The sequence below is a fragment of the Hevea brasiliensis genome, chromosome 13, assembly GCF_030052815.1.
Source record: "Hevea brasiliensis isolate MT/VB/25A 57/8 chromosome 13, ASM3005281v1, whole genome shotgun sequence".
Lineage (NCBI taxonomy): Eukaryota > Viridiplantae > Streptophyta > Magnoliopsida > Malpighiales > Euphorbiaceae > Hevea > Hevea brasiliensis.
The window spans coordinates 78,297,899-78,322,252 of NC_079505.1; the positions used below are offsets into that span (position 1 = coordinate 78,297,899).

Sequence of the window (24,354 nt, forward strand, 5' to 3'; positions counted from 1 at the left end):
ATAAAAAAATTTCTTTATACATTATTTTTAAACAAATTACGAATGTGCTATGGAAAATCTGTCTCTGTCCAACCTATAAAATATCTGTTTCAGTTATTTTGTGTCCAACCAAGCTCCTTCAAATCATAAGCCATTTTTCTAGAACGGAATTCTTAAAATTAAAAATAAAAATAAATAAATAAAGCAAGTGAAATGTATCCTCTAATTTTCTTACAATATAGCCTGTTTGATGTAATTTTTCAGCTCATTATGGGCATTATTTTTTGCATCCAAGCAACCAACCAATGAAAATTCCGGCTCCAACTGATAACTGCGATTGCAAGGTCATTTTCTCACAACTTCAACAGATGATATTGCCTCGAACCAAAGAAGATACACTACGCAAAAATAACAACCCCAATCAATTGATTACACAGATGGATGTTGCATTGTGTATTCTAGTGGTATATAGGCTTTCCCTTTGCCGTTCATGGATGTAACAACTGCAAGAATTACACAGCCTCCAAGAACAACGATTAACATACCCAGTAAGTTCAACAACACTGCCTCAGTGGAATAGCGCGATATTACATGGTTGGTTTGTAAGAATGTGGCTTTCTCCAGAATTCCTGTACAAGCAGTGCCAACTGCAAGTGCATATGTATAAATCCCAAAGAACAAATGCCAGGGAAGCAGAGAAGCTCTGCTGCTAATCGAGCCACCGGGATACCAAAACATTGAAAATCCAGCAGCCCACTGCCAAAGGGTAAACCAAAAAAAAAAAACAAAAGAAATTTAATAAATTGAATACAAAGGGCCAATGATACAACAAGAACAACCGTATCTTAGAAACCTGTTGAAGTCTGTCAAGCTATGCATACAAATTGGCATGCACAGCACAAACTTATTCAACAATCTGCATGGCACACATCACCGGTCCATGTAGACAATGTGGATTTCAAACATTTAGCAATCCATCCTAAAAAATTGTAGGATGATTCCAGGTGTGACATAACCAACACTTTTGGTCAGTGTCACTTATAGACGTACATAACCAATAGTTTTGGTCAATGTCACTTATAAGACCTACTTGTTCAGAACTACTCACGCCATTACTAACACATATACATGTCACAGCGTGGTAGAAAAGTTTGAAAAACCTTACATGAGGATATGAATGATTGAAAGAGCAAATAAATAAGTTGAGGTTGCAAAAGGGAGATGAAGAGTAAACAAACCTGGATGGCAAAAAGGAATAAACAAGCAAGACCCAGCCAAGAATGCAAACTGTAGAAATTGTCAATGCCCTTCTCATTGTGGAACTTATAAGCAGCCCATACCCCTATAGCACTCAAACCAAAGGCTAGAGATTGTATTGTTAGATGTACCAACTTTCTGAAGCTTTTAGTCCCAGAGAGTGTCCTGTATGCTAGCATGGCTGAATCAAGAGAAATGAACTATCCAAATTAAATTTCTTAGCATACTTGTTCATTTACATTCAAATAGCAGAAACTCCTACAATAGCCAACTTGAACTTCCCTATGACCAAAAATCCAGAAGTCAATTTGAGAAACTGAATACGCTTCAAGCAATTCTAAAATAACCATAAATATGATTAGGAAATGCCAACTTTGCACACTTCAAAATTTGAAGAGGAGTTGTTGTTAGTAATATGCCCTAGAGCATATCATTTAGTATGTATCTTGTACATATTTTATTAATAAAAAGCAATTTCACTTTTCCGTATTTATAATGTATTTATGTGTAATAAAAAAGGTCCATTGATATTTTGTTAAAAATTTTATTCTTAAGTTGTTAAGAATATGAGTGACAGTATTTCTAACACAAAGTATCATAAATCGGTTCACAGTCAAGGATACTTCACACAGGACATAACTTATCCATAAATATTGAAATCATGTTTGTTCCCAAAGTATTTATATGAAATATAACTAAGATGGAGTGGTGAGTCTCATACCACATAACAAACATGATAGGCACTTATACATGATAAGTAGGCCGAACTAATGACGCATATGACAAGCACATGGAGTTTACTCTTGTCAATGCATTGTCGTATATAATCTTGTATATAGGTGGTTTGAGTTTGATACTGCTTTCAGACTTGTACTGTCTATGGGCATATGTTGGCTGCTACTAGTTATATATGGAGATAGGTGTTGATTAAGATGGAATCTGTTACCCTAAGTAAATAGAAATAAAATCCTATGTTCATTTAATTATTCTTGATGTTTTAAGTTCCTGGCCATGACAGACAGATTTAGTCAGAAAAGAGTTTCTGACAGGAAAATCTAATTAATCAAGAATTGGAATTAAAAGAGAACATAATGTTCATAGCAAATGGTGTTTGACATAAACCATGACTCCAGCTCGAATTGGGATTTTGTAACAGAGAGATTCTAGTGCATGGTAACATATGATTATAGGTTCATTTAAGGTATTCCTTGTTACTGATTGGGTAGCCATGACATGCTATACTATGTGTCAATCATGGTTTATGAGATGCCTAAAATGATTAAGAGAAATCATTTATAGTAAGAAAGATTTCTGATGATATTAAGAGTTAATATCATATCTCATTGCCAATTAGTGATGAGCCCAGTGAGTCACACACATACACAAGATAATCACTAAGTAAAATGTGATTTAATTGATTAATTAAAGAATTTAATTAATTAATTAATTAGGTTTGATTTGCAATAAAATTGCAAAGTCTCTAACATGGCTTGAAACCAAATTTAGGTTATTGGATATATAGTATAAGTTAAATTTATATTTAAAGTGTTTAAATATGAATTTAATTGTGAGAAATTAAATAATGGAGATTAATTAATTAATTTATATTTGATATAAATTGATTCGAATAGGAGAAATAATGATTTTGCATTGAGAACTCAAAATTACAACATAAGGGTAATTTGATCATTTCACATGGTGACATGTGGCACCATGAGATGGTAACACATGGCATCATATAAGTTTGTCATTTGTCATCCTATCATGCAAGATGATCAAAGTCAATATTAAGTCTAGTTTTGACACTTGGATTAATGTGATTAAGTCAATTAAAAAATAAGATGCAATGTGACGTGGCATAGGGTTTAAATGACTTAATGACCTAATTATAAAAGGGAAAAGAAAAGAAGAAACACATAATTCTCTCTAGCCTCTCAAGGGTGGCGGCACACTTTTCTCTCTCTCTCCTCTTCCTGCTTTCTCATCAATTCAAAGAAAATCACTACATTCCCTTTGAATTAAAATTGCTAGAAATTATTTCTAGTGTCCTATACACACTTACAACCTCTCTAAAGTCAAAAATTCAAATTATAATTAGTTGGCAAGACTTGAGAAGCTGATTTGGAGGCTGCCCCATTGGTGATCTTGGTGTGGACAAGCTAGAGGGCAACACTTGGGGTCTGCTTCCTAAAAGTGCCAATTGCATCCATAATGCATCAAAGAGGTTAGTGCTCAAAATACTCTTTTAAATTAGGATTTAAATGAATTAATTTGTTAATTCACAGTATTGAATGACAAATATAGATCCTAATACATGTTTTAATATGCAATTTTGCAATGATGCATGAAACACTAAAAGAAAATTTTTGAAATTCAATGCTACTAAGCACCATGCTTCCGCTCCTTCAGTTGCACAATTTAAACACAAAGCAGCTCTGATGAACAGAAAGTATGGGATCGGAGGGCTCAAAATGAAATATTGGGGAAGTGAAAACTGTTAAGAAAAATATATAAACACAAGGAATTGCATCCAAATGCAGCTTAGAAAATTTATCTTGGTAAATCTGGGTAATACTCCTACAATGATCACATATCCCACAACATTCTCAGTAATAATCGGTATTCTTATCTGCAAAATCAATGAGTCAAAGTTCCCTAGAAAGTTCAGCAAAGAATGACTACCTTCACCATTCAAGAGGATGAGACCGATCACCAACAGTACAGGATGGACCTACAAGGGAGAAGCTAAACTGAGTCTCTGGAAGTGAATAATTCATCAAATGAAACCAAAAGAAATAATCTCAAGCTTACTACCAAACAATCGAAGAAGATGATCTTGATTGAATAAAAACCAAAAGAAGTATTAGTTTAATAAAACAGAGAGAAGAGATTACATTGAAAATGAGATCCTTGTTGTGAGAGAAGAGAGAGAGACCACCTCTGCAGTGGAAAGCCCATGTTAGAACCAAAGCTGAGACCGCCAGTCCAATTACCCTAACCGACGCAATAATCATCGGAAACCCAACTACGGGAGCTGCAATTCTATATTTTCTTTCAGAGTCCGGACTCCGGACAGGCGGCGACCCAACTAGCGTGAGACTTCCCTCAGAGCGGCTGCAGGACGCAGCCAACGCGCGGCGTTTTTGCTTCTCTTTGACCCTCTCGTGTCTCGTTTCATTGGTTCGATTATCTTAATGAAATTATCATTACATACCGTGAAATTGCGTGTTTGAAAACTATTTATAATTGGTCAAAAACAATTATAACTTTATGAGAATTAAATTCACTTAATTTTTTTTTATTAATTTTCATATTCAAAATGATAAAATTTCTTTCTTTTTAATTTTTAAAAAATTCATTTAAAAAAATAAAAATTAAATAATTAAAAAAATAAAAATTAAATAATTAAAAAAAAATAAAAATCAAGTATAATTATATATATTTTAATATAGAAATAACAACGAAGTGAGTCTAGGGTGAAGATTGTTTGATATTTCCTATTGAGGTGCAAGGCAAGTTTCATCGTGAAGATTTTTTTTTATTTTTTTATTTTAATTTATTAATATATAATATAAATTTATTTATTAAAAATAAAATATAAAAATATAATTTTATATATTATTTTAATAATACATTTATATATTTTATTAAAATTATAATATATAAATATATAAATACAAAAAAATAAATTAATTTTTAATAAAAATAATAATATATTACTGTGCTGAGTAAGTTACGGAATTTTGCCAACGGAAGAAAGTCATCTCGTCCTTGCCTCACACAAATTGAGATCAGAGCGGAACAAATCGAGTTCAGTAATTTTTGTCATCCCTATTTTAATATTACACAGATATCTCAGCTCACTGAATTATGATTAATTTGCTCCCGGAGAGTTAGTACAAGGGTAATTTGATCACGAGAGGTCAGCCCACTAAGAAGTAAAGTACAATTAAAATAAAAATTGTATAGCTCCAAACCACTCAATTAAACCAACACTAAATATAATCATGGAAGAATCTTGATCATTCTGGTTTACTTGATGATTCTGTGTAAAGTAATTTACTTTGAAGGTTATGGCTCTTGGGGGAAACTGCAGCAAATATAACCATCCCACTAAGCAAAGCCAAGCTAAGTCCTAAGCTATTAACAACCATGGATTCTGGAGATCGTTTTGATAGATTCCTATTTGCTTGCAAGAAAGTTAACTTTTCTAATAATCCTGTTTCTGCTGTTGCCACTGCCAACCCATAAGTGTAGAGACCAAGAAATATGTGCCATGGCAATACCTTTACTCTCACTGCTCGCATCTCCCCTCTGTGCCAAAAGCTCATGAAACCCATCAACCACTGCATTCAAATAAAATTAATAATAAAAATCAGCATGCAATGGACCATCAAATATAATTTATTTGATTAATAATTGTGATGATTGGGAACTTGCAATTTAAAATTAGATATTTAATAAATAGGCTTCATTATGGCCAATAACTTAATAGATAAGTCATAGTCTTGGCCCGTGGAAGGAAAAGACAATGGACCACTATATGCTTGGTGCTCCAAAAAGCATCGAAGAATGTGAGGTTCTTGAAATGGTCCATACTTTGTCATCACTTTATTGAAAATAAAAAAGGAAATTTACTATTTATTTTTTGAGTTTGAATTGATATTATAATTTAATTTTTATATTTTAAAATTAATAATTTAATCTCTCACCCATACATTCATTAAAATTAAAAATTATTTCGTTTAGTGTTGTCGTCAGCTTAAATAAGAAGATAAATATATTTTTTATTTAATTAAAAAAAATTTATTATTTAATTTTTAAAATTTGAGTGATATTATGATTTGATTTTTATATTTTAAAAATTGAATAATTTAATTTTTTACTTATGTTTATCTTCAATTAAAATTAATTTTAATTATTATTAAATAGATTAATTCTTTTTAAATAAAAAGAGTTCAAGAACAAGTTTTAATGAGAAAAAAATTAATTAAAAACCTCTAATAATTTCAATAATTATTAAATATATAGACTAAATTATTTAATTTTTAAAATATAAAGATAAAGTTGTAATATAAGTTAAAACCTGAAGACCAAATAGAAAATTTTTCTTAATTGAATAAAAATATATTTATCTTTTCATTTAAACTTAGTAAAATATTAAACGAAATGACTTCTAATTTTGATTGAAACATAAATAAAGAAATAAATTATTTAATTTTCAAAATATAAGAATTAAATTATAACATTTATTAAAACTCAAGGAATAAATAGTAAATTTTACCCAAAAAAAAATAATCAAAAGAATAATGAAACTCTTTTGCTTCTCAATTGTCATTAAGGGAAACTTTAGGTTAAAAAAAAAATAAGGGAAACTTTATGAATGGGTCCGCTGTGACAGTGGCAACATCTTAATGCCTATAAATCGCAATGGCTCACTATTAGGGTAAGGGGTGAGCGATTTAAATTGAAAAATCGAATTGAATCTCTTTAATTTAGTAATTTAATTTGATTTTTAATATAATTTGATTCGATTCAGTTTTGAAGAAAAAAATTGATTAATTGAATAGTATTTTTTATTTTTAAATTAATTTATTTTTATAAAAAATTTATGAATTATATATAATTATATATATATATATATTGCTTAATTTTATAGATTAATGGTTATTAAATTTAAACTAAGGTTAAAATCAAGCTAAATAATTTAAAAATTAAGTTTAAATTAAAAAATAAAATAAAATTCAGAACTGATTAATTTAAACCAAAATAAAGTGATTCTGTTTGATTCAATTGTTCATTTATTTTGATTAGATTTAATTTTAAAATATAATAATTTAATTCGATTCGATTTGAGCTGAATGATCAAACCTACCACTACCATTTTAAAATGATGAGAATAATTTAATTTCTCAATTAGGAGAGAGGGGGAAAAACAGCTTGTGCACAGTAAAAAAAAAAAAAGGCCAAAATAAATAAAGGTGAATGAGATGAAGAACAGAACCTGAGCTGCGAACAAGCAAATGCATGTTAAACCCATCCAAGAATGCAAACTGAAGAAATTAGCCACAATCCCATCTTCGCCTTGAAACTTTGTCCAAATACCAAAAATCCCAGAAGCCAAAGCCACTCCTTGAAGGCACAAATGCACTGATTTCTTCAAACTCCTAGGGCCAGGCAACCAACTGTGCACCAAAATCGCTGTAAAAAAATCAAGAATCAAATTCCAATTCTTGAATCAGTTTCTTGATTTCAATTAAAGAGGCAATAGTAAGCTTTGGTTCTAGTAATTAATAACTACTATAATCTTCATCACTACCTTCTCCACTAATGAGAATAAAGCCAATCACCATTAACAAGGGATGGAGAACCTGAAAAATAAAGCAAGAAAAACAAAACCTTTAAGAACTGATGTTGAAGACTTGCAGATATTTCTGGGTATCAAGAAATGCGAATAAAGAAATTAAAGGAAAAAGAAAATAAGTAAAGTGCATTAGATACTGCATAAATAAGGCCTTCGCGAGAAGAAGAGCGAGGGAGAAAACTGGACTTGAAAAGAATAGCCCAAGAGATGACAAGAGCTGCAACAATGAAGCCTGAGACTCTGGCAAAGAAGAGAAGTGGTAGCAGTGAAGAAGAAGCAAGTGAGGCCATGGGATTTTGGGGTTTGCACTGAACAGTTTCTCTACCGACACAAGAGCTGTGGATCTACCACAGTCCCACTTGGAGCAAGGAAATAGCTTTTGGAATTGTTTAATACGAAAGGGCTTTTGCTGTCTATTATTTTCAGTTTTGGATTATGTTTTGTGGCTTGGGGTGCCATTAATAATACTACGTTAATAGTACATCAATAATGCAGTATGCTTATTTGCCATTAACTACTGTATTTATTTAATTAAAATAAAAATGCTAAATAATCATAATAAATAATCTAAATATTTACATTTATGTAATTTTATTCATTTTAATTTTAATCGAATTAAATTAATTATAATCTAATTTGAGAAATTTATTATAATTTTGTATAATATACAAATTTATTTATTTTTTAAAAAACTATTTTTTTTTTTCAAAAAGTGGTCAATCTCTTGCCCTTAATAATGATGGTATGGTTAAAAATATTAATGAACTTATAAATTAATTGGTTAGAATTTTTTTTTTAATCATTGGGCAGGAAGTAAAAATCATCACGAGCAAAACGACAGCGTACAAGTATTTTTCAGCCGCGACCATCCGTTCAGCAACACTCCAGTGGAGGTGCGTCACGCCTGTGCCATTAAAATTGTTGACTTTTCTGGTTTGCCTAGTAATCACTGCCGCCTGATTCTTTCTTTTTATTATTAGACTGTTTATAAAAAAAAATTAAATTTCTTTATTTTTATTTTTATTTTTAATTTAAAAAATATTTTTTTAACAATAAAACATATTTCATTAAATAAAATAATATATAAGGCTTAAATCTACTGAAAATAAATTGCTACATCAAACTCTAACTAAGCCCATAAAAAAGGCTCAAACTAATCAATGAAATTCTAGATTAACAAGGGTATGACTCGATCTCCCTCTTCTAGAGGAGCCCATTCACCTTCCTCCTTCATCCACATCATTCTCCAGCCTTCAAAGAGGAGAGGCTTAGCAGCACAACCATGCAAAGGAGACCAAACATAAATGGCAAAGAGAGTAAAAGAGTGCTCCATGCAAGCAAAGGTCTCCCTTGCTCTAACACTTTTAAGCTCAAAGGAATGGAAGAGACTTACAGCAAAACTGGATGAGACCAAGGACCAGATCATTCCCTGATGAACCGGGAAGAACTTATCAGCGTTAGGACCTTGCATGCTTGAGAAGCCTTTCCAGAAATGATGACCCCTCGGCGTTAATCCTCCAAATTGCCAGCATACAAGCTGTTCCAAGTAGCTACATCACAAACAACAGGGGAGATGCTTGCAACAAGCGAAGCAATATCACATAAACCCAACTAAATCCCTATCCAAGAAGGGGTATTAGAACTCCAAAGCCAGAGACCAAGAAAACTAGATAAATAATGAAAAGAAAAGCTAAAAAACAAAGGAAAGCATAGCTAAAGAAAGGGTAGGGGGCGTGTCCGCGGCCAAATCGATCAGCCCTCCCCCTGAAACATCACAGAGATCTTAAGGACAGGTGAGAACGTTGGATTTTAGAGATATTAGAGGTATCTTGATTTAAAACAATTTGATTTATTGTTTTTGTTAATGTCAATATTGTAATCCTGATATTTAAAAAAATATATATATACTTTTTTTTAGCAGAAAAAAAAATTACTGTTAGTCAACCTAAAAAAATATAATATTTATTTAAAATACTAAAATTACCTTTTTAACTGTAAAATGAAAAACAAAATCAAATAAACCTTTATAATTTTAGTCGATGAATAAATAAGTTTAAAATTAAATTTTATGCTAAATAAGTTCATGTATTTTTTAATTAAAGCTAAATAAATTCTCAATTAATAAAATATAATTTTTAATAATAAAAATAATATTTTTCCTAATTGTTAAATATTAAAAATTAATTATTATTTTTAATTAAAATAATAATTAAAAAATTTAAAAACATATGAATAAAAATTATTTAATATTAAAATTATTATTTTTAATATTTTATTATAAAAAAAGGAGAATAATATTTTAATTTTTTTTTTTTTAAAATCTATTTCACTTTAATTAGAAAATTTTATAGCCAAAAACTTAATTTTAGATGTATTTGGCCATCACTGAAAATATAAAGACTCATTTGATATTTAAAAAAAAAAAAAAAAAAAATTGGCCTCCTTCTTCAATGGCATTGATCGATAAATTTTAGGCAAAAAGCATCAGGAAATTCTATGATTTCCAAATCAGTAATGCGATGATTGGTCGCTGGAAATTATCAATTGCTAGAGTAAAGCTTTGGGATTTGATCATGAAGTTGTCAACGTTAGCATTCGGAATTTGTATTTTGTCATTGCGTAAATAGTTAACCTCAAATTGAGTCCGATTTAAACATAAGAGCTAAGTTGTAAATGAAATCAAAGGTGAAAAATCAAATTATTTTAAATTGAAAATAGGGAGATTTAATTAAAATTTTTATTAAATCTCATAGATAAATTGTAAATTATGTTTTTTTTTTATAAGCATCTAATTTTATTTTTGCATTTTTTTTATATTTTTTCAACTTTAAACTAAGAGTGAATAAATAAAATTAAAAAATCAATTACCCAACTAATAAATATTAGGTATAATAGTAAAATTTACTGCATTTTTAAGGGGAGAATTCAAGTTCGATTATTAGAGAAGGTATTATTAGGTAGAATAGATATAAATTTAAAAAAGATTATTTTTCTTTAAATTATAAAACGGACATAAAGGATGCTCTAATTAAATAAATAAAATTTGATTTACACGATTTAAAATTAAAAAAAATAAAAAAAATTAAATTGAATTAATGATTTTTTTTTTTCTTACGTAGGCTTTGTTGAATGTTGGTAGGTACAAGCAAGAGACTCAACAGAAAATGAGACCAAGTTTTCAAGTAATGGAATGGCAACGCTCCACATGGAAATGTTACACATTTAGCATTTTTAATTTTTCTTTTCTATATGTAATTTACAGTATCAATTGATAGTTATACAAATTTTTTTATATAAAGTCCAACTGATCTATCTCTTTCTCTTATATCTAATTTATACATTTGTAAATTATATCTTGACTATGGACTACAAAAATTAATTTCACAAGTATCATATGCTTGTTGATTGACCATTACTTGAGCCACATCTCTTCGGCTTCATCAACGTTTCCAAGCTCATTTTATGCAAAAGAATTGAGAAAACTTTGATCAAACAAGGAAGAACAAACTGATTTTAAAGAACAAATTGACAAGTGGCCGTTAGCATATCATTCAAGATGAAGTCGTTGTGAAAGCTAAATGAAACCGAAAATGAAAAATATAATATACATGCTAGCAGAGCCCCTAGTCAAGGTCAAGGCTACAAAATGACAAATGAAGAACCTTCAAACCGTCCTAAAAAATACAAATGCCAAAGTCAAGCATCTGTGATTCTTGTAGAGCAATACCCATCAAACTGCATATAAATAACCCTCCTCTGGACTGAACTCAAACAAAATAACTAGCAAGAGGGTGATTAACAGAATGGGATTCCATTGCAAGGACTTCAAAGTAGGAAAATGCCAAGGGCAGAAAGTGGTGGATGAAGAGACCATGCCACTGGTGCTGCTACCTCCAGAGCCTGACAAAGGAGACATAGAGTCACTTGTGTTGGCTCTGAAGAGGAACAAGGACTGGTTTGAGCAAATGATCGTCAAGAACAGTGCTGTTCTCCTTCGAGGTTTTGATGTGAAGGAAGCTGAGGATTTCAATGATATAGTTGAAGCATTTGGGTGGGATGATATTCGATATGTAGGGCCTGCTCTCCGCACTCATGTATACAAGCGAGTATGGACTGCCAACGAAGGACCACTTTCTGAGTTCATATACTACCACCACGAAATGGTTTTGGTAAGTGAAAATTTCATTGTTAAACCAATTAATACACCTCGGACTTCAATTTCTTCTGTCAACAATGTCCCAATTTTTTCTTCAGTTCTCTCTCTCAGCCACCGACATAAACTGTATAAAACTAATTAAATTAAAAAAAAAAAAATTTGTTGCAATTTTGCATTTGATGACTAACTTAAAATATGAAATGTATAGATAAGTGATTATCCCAAGAAAGTAGTGCTATTCTGTGAGATACCACCACCAGAAGGTGGGCAGACACCCTTTGTTCCAAGCTTCAAGGTTACTGAAAGGATGCTGGAGGAGTTCCCAGAAGCAGTGGAGGAAATAGAGAAAAAGGGGTTAAAATACAGGTTTACAGCTCCTAGCAAGAACGACAAATCCTCCATGAGAGGCAGAGGTTGGGAGGATGCTTTTGGGACGTCAGACAAAGCAGAGGCAGAAAGGAGGTATATATAAATATAGCATATATAGTATTAATTAATCATATGACAATGAATTGTTGAAGAGTATATATATAGGAACATGATGAAATTGAAAATTCTCTCCGTGCACGGCATGCAGGGCAAAGGCTCTAGGAATGGATGTGGAGTGGCTACCAAATGGTGGGGTAATGACAACAATTGGTCTTCGCTGTTTAACAAAGGTGTTTGATGGAAGAAAAGGGAGGAGAATGTGGTTTAACACTGTAGTTGGGATGCATGGGAAGGAACAGAGCTCTGCATTGATGGCAGATGGAACAGAAATACCAGAAAACTTTGTAAAGAGATGCGAACAAATCATTGAAGAAGAAAGCATCCAATTTAAGTGGGAGAAGGGCGATGTTCTTATCCTTGATAACTTGGCTTTGCTCCATGGAAGAAGGCCTTCTTTGCCTCCTAGGAAAGTTCTTGTTACTGCATGCAAGTAGTTTGATATTTGGGTGCTTAATTGCTAGAACATAGAAATTAGTGCTTCATGTCCTAACAGGGGCTGTGGTGATGCTATGTGCTTTGCAAGTTTATTGGTATTTTTTCTGCGACACTATCAAGGTTGGAATTTGAACTTTTGCACTACAAAGCAAGCACTCAATCATTGGATTGCTGGCATTAAAAGGTTTTATTTCTAAGATTGTTTTTATATTGATGTATGGAGCTAAATTTGAGACCCGCAGCTTAAATAAGGTTGCATCTAATATAAGTTTGATATTTAAAAAAAGATTAAAGATCTGTCGGGTTTTATTTATTTTCTTCATATGCTGATCTTTGATTAGTTTTTCATATTTCTGGGCTTTTTTTACTTGATTTTGAGTTTTTTTTTTTATATTTTGTAATTCATGCTTCAACTTTAAGATTTTTTAGGTTTTTTCGCTTTTCAAGCTATAAGTTTGATTTTTGGATAAATTTATCTAATCAAGATTTAGAGTGGCTTGCTTTGTTAAGTTTTTTCCTGAATTAATTATAAATAAATAAAATTTTTAATTTATCAAAAGAAAATAAATCTAATTAATAATTATTAAATTAAATATTTATATATAATTAATTAAAGTGTATATAATAATTACATATAAAATTAAATTTAAATATTTAATCTAACATTTAAATTCATTAATTGTCATATGAGATCAATAGTAACCGCATCCACAGATTAATGAAGTTGCAGTCCTTGTCTTAATGATCAATAATACTAATTTCTTGGGATATTCACTTATTTATACATTTCATAGTTTAAGGGATTCTTGACGTGGTTCAAAATAAAAATTTAAACTATAGGCAAAATCTCAATAATCCTTTCATTTGTTTCTTTTCCATTTTAAATTCTTCAATTTTTAAAATTAAATCAAATAAGTGAATAAATAAATTCTTTAATTTTTAAAAATAAATAAAAAAATATTATATTATAATTTATTTCTAATATATATATATCTAACTAAAACTGTGCATGAAAATCTTTTAGAGTAGGAAGTTCTCATTAGCAATTTTTATGTATTTAATTTACAATATCTCAACGGACATATATTATATCTTGGAGCATATTATTTATCAATCAACTGTTATAAATAGCTTGTATGTTAGATAGTATAGAGAGAAAGAATTTCTATATTGTTAAAATATAAGAAAGTGAAGGAATGACAAGAGTGAAATATGTATAGAATTATATATATATAATTCAATATATATTATTCTATTATGGCACTTAACAAATATATGTGTAAAATAAAATAATTATCATATTGTAATTTTCGTAAATAAATTACGAACAGATGTGTTTATTAACAAGTAGATGTGTCTGTTAATAAACAGACATATCTATTCTATACAAAAAGTCATAACTATTTGTATAAGTGTCTGTTAATAAATATATATGTCTACTATTTGTATAGGTGTCTTTTAATAAACAGACATGTCTATTACACAAACAGTTGTATCTATTAGAGATAAACAGATATGTCTATCTAGAAAAGGTGCCATGACTTTTCATTCTTTATAACTATGGATAATTTTTTCAATTCAAAAATATACTACTTCTACTTCTTCTTCTTTTCTTCTAGTCTCTCTAAACGGTTCGTATAAAGAGTTCTTAAGAGAAATCTTCAGGAGTTGCTGTCTGCATATTTTAGGCTTTGTTGTATCCTGGAGGTATATTGCCATAACCTTACAACAATCTAGTGGGGCCAATTAATACCTTAAAGATAGTGATTCATCACGCCTCAAAACCTATTCTACACCCACTGCCTCAACATCAACTCTAAAATGTAATAAGCAAAATGGTTAATGAAGACTTCATTTGCTAAAAGTTTTTATGCATTATTTTAGTTGAATTTATATTATAGACTAATTATACTTTAATCTTTTTATCTATTTTTAAAAATTAAAAGATTTATTGATTAAAAATAATAAAATAGCTTATTTATTATATTTTTAAGATTTAAAAGATTCATTTAAGTTTTTTAAAATTTAAAGAACTTGTTTAGATTGTAAAACACTTGTACAAGTATAGGCTTTTGCCTAACTTTTGAGATTAATCATAGACATTGCCATACGCTGCCTGTTCATTGGCTTTCTCGTAACTTCCAAATTAATTAATTTCATCTTTCAAAGCTGTAACAATGAACAAATTAATAATCAAGCAAAGAATATCGAATCCATACAGCAAATAAATAATAAGTAGGTAAAGCAATTTCCAAGCAATGTGAGAGAAAAATCTTTTGCATAATGTCTCTCAATATTTTAAAAATTTTCTTCTTTATTAAAAAATTTCAGAAATTAAAATAAATAAATAAATATGTCACCATTCATCCATTATATATCATAATAAAATAATAATGAAATAATTTGATTAATTTTAGTTAATTTTTCTTCACTTTAAAAATATAGAGAATGAGAATGTTCAGAATTAAATCTCATCATCACCTTTATGATAATAAAAAGAGAATGCGTTATATATTTCACTAATTATTACTCATTTCATTTGCTTCTATTAAATAAAAATTATAAATTATATTTTGACCCTTAATTTTTGACAAAACCATAATTAAATTTGTGTGTTTCTATTTTTTAAAATAATTTAGTCTTCAATTTTAATTTTGTCAATGATATAATATTTCTATTAAAAACTGACAAATTCAAAATTGAAAAAATAAATTATTTTAAATTGAAAATATCAGAATTTAATTTTTTTTTTATCAAACTTTATGGATGAAATTGTAATTTACCCTTTAAAGTCATATACCATGATCAATGATAGGATTCGAATTATTTCACTAAACCAACCCATTGTTTTTTTTTTTTTCTTCTTTTCTCAATACCAAACCATTGTTTTTGAGAATATGCGAACATGATGCTGTTAATATGTTACTATTATAACGACGTTAATTGACATAAGAAGGGCTCAAGTAAATCAACATTGCTAAAGATTAAGCAAGCATTTCCACAAGAAGACATCAAGTTAGAGATCAATACAATCTTACCTTGTCACTATATATAGCCCCCATAAATTCAAGTGAAGTAACCTCAATCAAGAACAACACAACCAAAAAAATAGGAGTTGAAAAGGAGCAAGAGAAATGGAATTCTATTGCAAGGACTTCAAGGTAGGGAAATGCCAAGGGCAGAAGGTGGTGGATGGTGAGACCATGCCACAAGTTCTTCAGCCCTCAGAGCCTGACAAAGGTGACATAGAGTTACTTTTCCAGGCTCTCGAGAGGAACAAGGACTGGTTTGAGGAAATGATTACCAAAAACAGTGCTGTTCTGCTTCGAGGTTTCCATGTAAAGAAAGCTGAAGATTTCAACGATATAGTTGAAACCTGTGGCTGGGATGATATTCGTTACGTAGGGCCTGCTCCAAGGACACATATTTATAAACGAGTTTGGACTGCCAATGAAGGACCCCTTTCTGCGTTCATATACTACCACCATGAAATGGTTTTGGCAAGTTGATCAACAGATTTCAAGAGAGGTTTCTGAATGATTATAATTGTTTCGTAAGCCAAACCCCATTAACTAAATAGACATTGCTAAAAATTACATTGACAGATAAAAGAATTTCCAAAGAAGGTGGTGCTTTTCTGTGAGATCCCACCACCAGAGGGAGGAGAGAAGTTGAAGAAATTGAGAAAAAAGGGCTCAAGTACACATTCACAGCTCTTAGCAACAATGACACATCATCCACGAGGGGAAGAGGTTGGGAGGATGCTTTTGGAACATCAGACCGTGCAGAGGCTGAGAGAAGGTATATTAATTCAAAGCTTAATGATTAGTTACTCTTTTTGAATATGCATATATAGACTTAGAAAAAAAAATGAGACAGGGCAAAGGCACTAGAGATGGATATGGAATGGCTGCCCAGTGGAGGATGTGGTTCAACACAAAGGTTGGAATGCATGGAAAGGAACTAAGCTCAGCTATGATGGCAGATGGAACTGAAATACCAGAAAAATTTGTGAAGAGATGTGAGCAAATCATTGAAGAAGAGAGCATCCGATTCAAGTGGGAGGCAGGTGATGTCCTTTTTCTTGATAATTATGCTTTGCTTCATGGAAGAAGGCCTTCTTTGCCTCCCAGGAAAGTGCCTGTTGCGACATGCAAGTAGACCTTCAATTTTGGCTGCCACTACAGAGACTCTATTTATCCAGTTAATTGCAAATAATGAAATGTGGAAGTGAAGGAAAATGTATGACCAAAATAATTAAAGTTAATGTACACATTGTCTTAGCTAGCCAAGTGGTAGATGCATCTTTTTAGTCAATTTTAATAAAATCCAATTTCTCATTTCTATAAAATAATAATTACTCTCCAAAAAAAACTCAAAAACTCTATTTATCTGCAAAATTACAAAGATTAAAATGTGATTTGACCGATCAATCAACTTTAATACAGTGGCATTAAAGTAATTTTAAAAATATAACGAGTTTAAATTTTAATTAGAATTCATAAATAAAAAAATGTAGATTTAAAAAAAACTGAAAGTATAAGAAATGTGTCTCTTATTCATAAAGTGATGGTTGATTAAGGTAATTGAAAATAGCCATGCATGATAATTAAGGTGGCTATTACTTCTTGTGTATTTCAACGATATTTTGAGTTTAAATTTTAATTGTAGTCAAATAAATAAAAATATTGATTTTGACAAATTCTTTTGTACCCAAAAAAAAACCAAAAACCGACTTGTATTTGTAAAATGATGATGGCTCATCCCCCAACATATATATGTTATTCAATTTTTTACTCTTTCTTCTATTTCATTTCACAATACAATTCAATATTGATCTCATGAACTCAAGATTTCTTAAACCATCTTATCTCCATTCTTTTCATGTACAATACTGTAAATAGGAAACTTTGGGTGTACTTCAATTGCTTTCCTTCTCCAAGATTTATTTTGACATTTTTAAGTATAAACTAACTCTGTAAATTTTTTTCCTATTATATTTTCTACTAGAAATGAAAATACCGCACTCAGGGGCTGAACTGCAAATTTTACTGGTTAGACGTTCAACCGCCAAGCCAACTGCAGCTCCCGTTGCTTTAGAACCAAGGTGCTTTAAATTTGTGCAATGAACCATCCAATTGTTATACCTTTGCTCAATGTATCGGTGCAAATCTCATAACTATATAACAATGGGAAAACAAAATGGGCCGTTGCTTTTTCATCGCCCCGCAACCACATTTCAGCCCTTGAAATATCAAACTTCTTGGCTTGTATTAGGTTCTACCTCGATAAATGCCGACCTTTGCCAAAAACCTGAATGACAAATTATTCAACTAGCTCATTGAAGGACTTCTACACAATCGAGATGGCAAATACAGGCAAGCTACAAAAGATGTGAATGGCAAACAAGTAATTCTTCAATTGAAATATAATTCTTCATTTAACTCCACTAGGACTGCTAAACGAAAGGGAATTCGGATGTACTAAATGTAAAACATGTAGCACATCCCTCCCCCTTATTCTCTAGACAATCAGAAAAACACACTGCAAGCATAGCTCCATATTGCTTGTTGGTACATGGGCAATTGGGCTCTAAGTTTACCCCACTAACATCTCAAAATACCAAGCACTGCCTACGATGCACGATTGGGCATGGCCCGTCCACGGCCCCGCCCACCATAGCCATAGCCATAGCCATAGCCATAGCCATACCCCCGTCCATGATAAGACCCATAGGGACGGCCACCACGTGGAGGCCCACGGCCACCCCTACCTCCCCGATATCTTTGAAAGTCCCCAAAAGTCTGCAAAGATTAAACAAATATCCACAATGAGTAGATCCTACAAATTTTTCAAAGGTCAGAAACTAGGAAATATATGTATATAAATATGTAAAACCTCTGTGTCTATCTTCAGTTGCTCGGAGAATTTAGTCCTTCCATTCTGATAATCTTGATCAAGTGCATTGCAGGAGAGAGTATCAAAAAAGTCATCTTTGTTATAAAGGGGCTGCTTCAACAAGATCAATATAAGAACACGATGAAGCAGGAAAAAGCAAATAGAACATTTTCTTTTCACAAAGATTTATTTAGCATAAAAGCAATGCAAAAAGAATGCACCATCACCTTAATTTCAATCTTAGTCAATTCATCATCATCTTCATATTGAGAATCATCTTCATCACTGCCTTTTCCATCTTCTCTGTCCTTTGAATGAGATTTGTTACTCTTGCCAAGATGACCCCATACTTCATCCTTGTTGAATTTCTCATTCATTGCCATAAAATCAAAATCCTCAGTAAATTTTGTCACAGAACGTGAACTCTGCACAACCAATTCCCAAATTCCATCTTGTAAGAGTCCCCAATAATGAACACTACAAATAACAAAATCATTGCACATATGAAAAATTTTTGAGAAAATGAATTAAATATGTGGACCATCCATCCAGTAAGTCTCATACAGCATTAGGAATAACTGGATAGCTCTAATAAGTAATTATATTTGAGAGACAATCTGCATGATAAGATGCCCTATGCGATCAGTCCCACTCAGATATTTTTTCAAACTATGAAAGCTAAATATGTTGTGTCCAGAATACAATGCAACAAAACAATGAGTTGATAACTAGTACATGCACGATTTATCAGCACTAGTCACAAGTTAGCTTAGCATCATCTTTTCAAAATTAGCAAAGAATACTCCACTAATTGGGTAATATTCATTAAGTGAAAACCCTTCCCAATATTCACTGAACACAGAAACTCATGAAACCCACCGACAAATTAATTCAAATCTTCTCGTGAGACATTCAGGTTCATATACCATTTAAAAATCATAAGTAATAGCATTTTTATGAAAAAAAAAAAAGAAGCAAGAAAAACATTACCCCAGTTCCTCTTCCTCTTTCCCGCCCCCTATAACCATGACGAGAATGAAAAGGAGCTCCATTTGGCTAGAAAAAATGAAGGAAAATGTGTTAGTCCTTAAAGATACAGTTAAACAATTGTATAGACAAAGGAAAAGTCAAATGCTGATCATGCAGTCAAGTAACTTATGCCATATACTCGCTAAGGAAACACAATAGCAGAACCACCAATTGACACACCATATCCCTAGAATTTTCCACCCTCCCTCCTCTCATTCTATGAACGGGGAAAAAGAGTAAGAATCGATTGAACACACAAATGTTGCTTAATGATCAGGTCACATCTAACAATTTCTTCCAAATAAAATTATTGGATTTTTTGGGAGTTAGCAAAATCACATTCCATAATCCCAACAGGAAAATCAAATTATCATACTGTTGCATTGGGAACATGGGGTAGACCTGCACTTTATCTTTGAGTGGAACAAAGAAATACTAACAGATAAGAAGATATCTACTGAAGAAATACTAAGAAAGGAGAGAGCATAACTCATGATTAATTTTAACAGTATATGAACATGCCACCAAGCATGCTTACTGAAAGCTGGACATAAACTAGAAAGTCAATAAGATAATTCATATGATGAATCTAAGAGAAGGTGTAGGAATTAATTATGATCAATGAACAAAAAAATTACCCTTTAGTTCTCCACATAAACTTTCTGAAAAACTTGTTCAAAAAAGAAGTTAGAATAACACTTTCGAACATTACAGCTAATCAAATATCTGAATAAGGACATTCATCTATCACAAAAATAACCAGTGCCTTCAAAAATGAAAAATCTTTAACTTTACCCCAAAAGACAAGTGTAATTAGATACTTCCCAAACCATACATAATGAATCAGCTGAACCTACAAAGTCGGCACAAATTCACACGCACATGGAGAAGACCAAACAGTTGATTAATATCTACATGTCAATGTAACTTTTTTTGTCTGGAAAGCACACCTTATAACTTGCCCGTGCTGGAACAGGTAATGGGAGTATTGGTGGCTGAGCTTCTGTAACAGCAGGCACTGATGGTTCTGTTGATAATGTTGTTGATGCTTGAACCACCTCCACGTCTTTATGACCTGTTTGCACAGGTTGTGAAGAAGGGATTGTAGTTGGTCCAGACTGCAACAGCTGACCTGGGGTTATCAGTGAAGGTGTTGGTGTTTCTGTTCGAAGAGAATTAGAGGTCACAACTGAAGATGTAGATTGTGCAGTGCTTTGATATGGCATTGTTGGACCAGAAATTGCATTAGGCTTATTGGAGATCAGTGGTGCAATGGTGTTTAATTCTGGGCCTGAAGAAGTCAAAGGAGAGAGCGCTGGTAAGCTGGCACTTAAATTGGCTGCAGGAAGTGCAGAACTTGGAGCCTTATTAGGAAGCAAACTCTGTAATGTTTCTGAAGCTAAACTAGCAGAGAGCACTGGGGGTAAAGTTGAAGGCAAAGTTGATGGTGCTGAAGAAGTGGATGCTAAATTAAGGGAACTAGTACCACTACCAACAGAAAGCAAAGGAGACTGAATATCTGGTAAGGAAGCTGGAAAGTTTGAAACCGGTAAGTTTGAAGTTGGCAAGTTTGAAACCGGCAAGTTTGAGGCTCCAGTGGGTAAAGGGGCATTAAAATTGGGATACTGCATTGGCTGCATGGAAGAAGGCATTGACAACCCAGGTGGTGGTCGAAGCAAAGATTGCTGGTGTAAATGAGGAAGCCCGTTTGGAGGGCCATAGTAACCTTGCCAATACATTGGCATAGCAAGCCCATTCCCATTTGCATTTGGGGGAGGAGGTGAAGCACCCCATGTTCCTAGATTCCCTCCAGGTTGATATAAAGGTAGCCCACCTTGGAAATTAGACCCAGGTAGTCCCATTTGAGCATTGTGGGATCCGATATCACTCAAAGACCCAGTAACAGCAGGAGGCAAGCTCGCAGGTGTAGAAACTGGGCGAGGATAGTGAGACTGCATGAGAGATTAGGACTTTGAGGTTAACAGGTCAACTTGAATTTGCACAAGGTAATTAGAACTCTACCTTCTATTACCTGTATAATAGCTGGATCATTGTTTATAGGTGGCATAGGCTGAACAGGGGGAGAAGACTTAACCTGTAAGTCCTGCAAAAAGATACAAAAAGGGAAATTCAGGGTTTGGTTGATTAAGTACAATGAAATTCAAAGGTTGGCCAATTATGCAACATGGAAAAAAAAAAACTGTGCAATAAAGTGATAAGCTAAAAAAATTAAACTAGGTTGTCAATTTAGGATCACTAACATGAGATTATACATCATCTGCCTTTAATTAACCCATAAAGACATAAAAAAGGTAGTATATGTCTCCTCACAGGTCACAGCTCACTGGACCACTACGGGATTGGATAAAGAAAAGTTTTGACAATCACATTTTTAAAAAGATACAAACTTTCAGTTCTGAATTTTCAGATGACAAATTATTCAAACTCTTGGAGTTCCTATCTACTGAAAAAGTGATGTAATCCTCGGGAGACCTACATGTGGTTCCCACATTTGTGAGGAGAACAAGGCTTGTAGAACATTGAAAAATCTCATGCTGATACATAAATTTCACAATTTGTCATTAGAAAGTTCCATTTATTCAGCTTCTAGGGAGATTAGTCACCAACTGCCTATCTTTATACGACAAAGCCCATCCAAAATCTGCATTTCTGTTAAAAAAAAAAATCAGCTTATGATCATTCAGTTCACTAAATGAAAGGTCACCATTTCACATCCAATGTTGTCAGGTTTGTTGAGAAAATCAACCATGGAGTCTTTCACTGATGCACCGCAGAGAGGAAAAAAGAGAAAAGAGGAAAGAAGGAGGTAATAAATTGAGAGACACTTCAGATAAGTTTCCAAACTTTAATTCAGTTGGTAATGACTCATGAGCTTCTAACTACCAAAGAAAGATATTTTCTCTGGAAAGGACCTTGCACAAACCACAATTATGGTCACGAAGTTAAGCATTAAAAATGTGCTAACTTATTTCCCTGGAAATATAAATAAGTACTTCCAAAAAAATATTTAGTTTCCAAGGACCTGAGCACCCGTCTCAATCCACTATCACTTTCTTAATAATGCTATAATGCTAAAGATGCCAAGTTCAACATTCTACTCAAACCTATCTACTGATACATACCAAACAAGAATGAAAGTCGATCTCATAAGAAATATACAAAAATCTTTATGAAACCATGAAAAGCTATCACCATGAGTAACCAGGACAATTGCATTACAGTACACAACCTAGTGAAATCCAAAGTAAGGAGACACAAAAGCAATAGCAACTAAGTTCAACTGTTATCGCAAATAAAAAATCATGTTTGCATTTCACTAAATGAAAAGTATAATTAAAAATATTTCATTCCTCACTTCTTCGCACACAGGCACACGAAATAATATCCCTTTCATTTTAAAGCCAGTTAGAAAATTTTGACAGCAGCAACTCTCACAAATTAAAAACTTGATTGCTGTTTTTCAGATGATAACTTCCAGAATGGGTGAGATGCCAATCTGTGTAAATGATACCTTGATGTCACTTCCACGGAACAATATGTATTCATAAACTTTGTCACTGGGAGGGATTTGCGGACCATCCTTTTTCCGTCCTTCTGTTCCAAATGACCGCACTGCCAGCATACATACAACAAAATAACAACGCATACTAATCAGCTCAAGGCAACCGGAGACACCAATAATTGAATGCACTGCCAAAACAATTATAAAAAAAAAAAAACCATTTCCTGACAAGAAGTAGCATGTTCCTAAAAATAAATATTATTTAGAAAGCATATCACACAAATTACATCTTACATTAACACTTACTTTGTAAAAAGCGTATAAAATTGCAGAAACACCAATGCAATTGACTGTAGCAGGACATTGAATGTAAGTGAATGAATTATGCTAATCGTACAGAAATGTCATATTGGATTTGTGCACCCAACACCAAACGACACATTTCAAAAATTAACCCTAAATTATCTTGCACAAAAAAACTTCACTAAAAGAACACTATGCAAGAAGCTAGTGCAGTCAACGCAGGCAACAGAATCATTAGAACATTAAAAATAAGCATCAAGCCTTGAAAAAAACAAATGAAATTTAAGGAGATAACAAAAACCCCCAAATTTTGGTCAAAAACCGGTACCGTTTTTCAATCCGATGCTGGACTCTTCGGTGTTGATATTGTAGAGAACGCCCTCGTATCTGATCTCACTCTTGGACGTCAAGCTTATCAAGCTGCCTATGTAGGAATCGGCGGTCGAATTAGATCTCGAAGTCGATGCCGTATTGGTACTATTCTCCGTAGCCATGGTCGATAAATCTCTCTTTCTTTACTCCAATCCTAACCTACAAATACACAGACATGCATATATCTCTATCTATTAAACAGAGATTCAGAAGAAAAAATCCAGAAACTGAACTCAAAGTGCAGAGAGAGAGGGGATTAGGGTTTAGGTTATCTTTGCGATTACAGGTTCTCGTTTGCGGAAAAGCAAAGATCTAATAATAGCTCTGCAATTTTTTTTTTTTTTTTGCGGTTTTTGGTAATTTTACTGAGGAATGATGAGTATCCAATGAAGGAGAGCCACGTGGCTACGTTTGGACTTGGTGGTCTTTTTGGTGGAAGTTGAGGAGAAGTTGGATCCAAGTATTGGCGAGCCTAGTAAATAAAAGTTGCGATGCCAACGTAAAAATTTTTATTTAAATTTAAATTTAATTAATATTATAATAATTTAA

General features: G+C 32.3%; 3 protein-coding genes and 1 pseudogene across 3 annotated transcripts; 2 read left to right on the top strand and 2 right to left on the bottom strand.

Annotated features, from left to right (window-relative positions):
* Positions 1–133: 133 nt before the first annotated feature.
* LOC110646323 (uncharacterized) lies at positions 134–8,022 on the bottom strand. The gene is made up of 8 exons (XM_021799723.2): positions 7,738–8,022; positions 7,556–7,607; positions 7,241–7,437; positions 5,262–5,582; positions 4,131–4,427; positions 3,919–3,967; positions 1,218–1,417; positions 134–735 (listed from the first exon to the last, which is right to left on the bottom strand). Exons 1-8 carry the CDS (start codon positions 7,888–7,890, stop codon positions 409–411), a joined length of 1,596 nt encoding a protein of 531 aa, XP_021655415.2. The 5' UTR covers positions 7,891–8,022; the 3' UTR covers positions 134–408.
* Positions 8,023–11,403: 3,381 nt separating this feature from the next.
* LOC110646314 (clavaminate synthase-like protein At3g21360) lies at positions 11,404–12,921 on the top strand. Its single transcript, XM_021799715.2, has 3 exons — positions 11,404–11,769; positions 11,965–12,218; positions 12,334–12,921. The coding sequence occupies exons 1-3, from the start codon at positions 11,404–11,406 to the stop codon at positions 12,677–12,679; spliced, it is 966 nt and encodes a 321-aa protein (XP_021655407.2). The 3' UTR covers positions 12,680–12,921.
* Positions 12,922–15,814: 2,893 nt separating this feature from the next.
* Positions 15,815–16,967, top strand: LOC110646313 (clavaminate synthase-like protein At3g21360; annotated as a pseudogene).
* Positions 16,968–18,075: 1,108 nt separating this feature from the next.
* Positions 18,076–24,120, bottom strand: LOC110646317 (protein decapping 5). The gene is made up of 8 exons (XM_021799718.2): positions 23,762–24,120; positions 23,140–23,240; positions 21,640–21,711; positions 20,558–21,559; positions 19,569–19,634; positions 18,806–19,003; positions 18,579–18,689; positions 18,076–18,484 (listed from the first exon to the last, which is right to left on the bottom strand). The coding sequence occupies exons 1-8, from the start codon at positions 23,925–23,927 to the stop codon at positions 18,314–18,316; spliced, it is 1,887 nt and encodes a 628-aa protein (XP_021655410.2). The 5' UTR covers positions 23,928–24,120; the 3' UTR covers positions 18,076–18,313.
* Positions 24,121–24,354: the final 234 nt, after the last annotated feature.

What these genes read in the sequence shown, in the direction of transcription:
- LOC110646323 (XM_021799723.2), bottom strand. Translation starts at nt 7,890, where the DNA reads ATGGCCTCACTTGCTTCTTCTTCACTGCTACCACTTCTCTTCTTTGCC. An exon ending in GCGAAGGCCTTATTTATGCA is followed by an intron (nt 7,608 to 7,737) that starts GTATCTAATGCA and finishes TTTATTTTTCAG; the next exon opens with GTTCTCCATCCCTTGTTAAT. An exon ending in TATTCCTTTTTGCCATCCAG is followed by an intron (nt 736 to 1,217) that starts GTTTGTTTACTC and finishes ACCCTTTGGCAG; the next exon opens with TGGGCTGCTGGATTTTCAAT.
- LOC110646314 (XM_021799715.2), top strand. Translation starts at nt 11,404, where the DNA reads ATGGGATTCCATTGCAAGGACTTCAAAGTAGGAAAATGCCAAGGGCAG. An exon ending in ACCACCACGAAATGGTTTTG is followed by an intron (nt 11,770 to 11,964) that starts GTAAGTGAAAAT and finishes TGAAATGTATAG; the next exon opens with ATAAGTGATTATCCCAAGAA. An exon ending in AAAGCAGAGGCAGAAAGGAG is followed by an intron (nt 12,219 to 12,333) that starts GTATATATAAAT and finishes CACGGCATGCAG; the next exon opens with GGCAAAGGCTCTAGGAATGG.
- LOC110646317 (XM_021799718.2), bottom strand. Translation starts at nt 23,927, where the DNA reads ATGGCTACGGAGAATAGTACCAATACGGCATCGACTTCGAGATCTAAT. An exon ending in TCCGTGGAAGTGACATCAAG is followed by an intron (nt 21,712 to 23,139) that starts GTATCATTTACA and finishes ATCTTTTTGCAG; the next exon opens with GACTTACAGGTTAAGTCTTC. An exon ending in ATGATCCAGCTATTATACAG is followed by an intron (nt 21,560 to 21,639) that starts GTAATAGAAGGT and finishes TCTCTCATGCAG; the next exon opens with TCTCACTATCCTCGCCCAGT.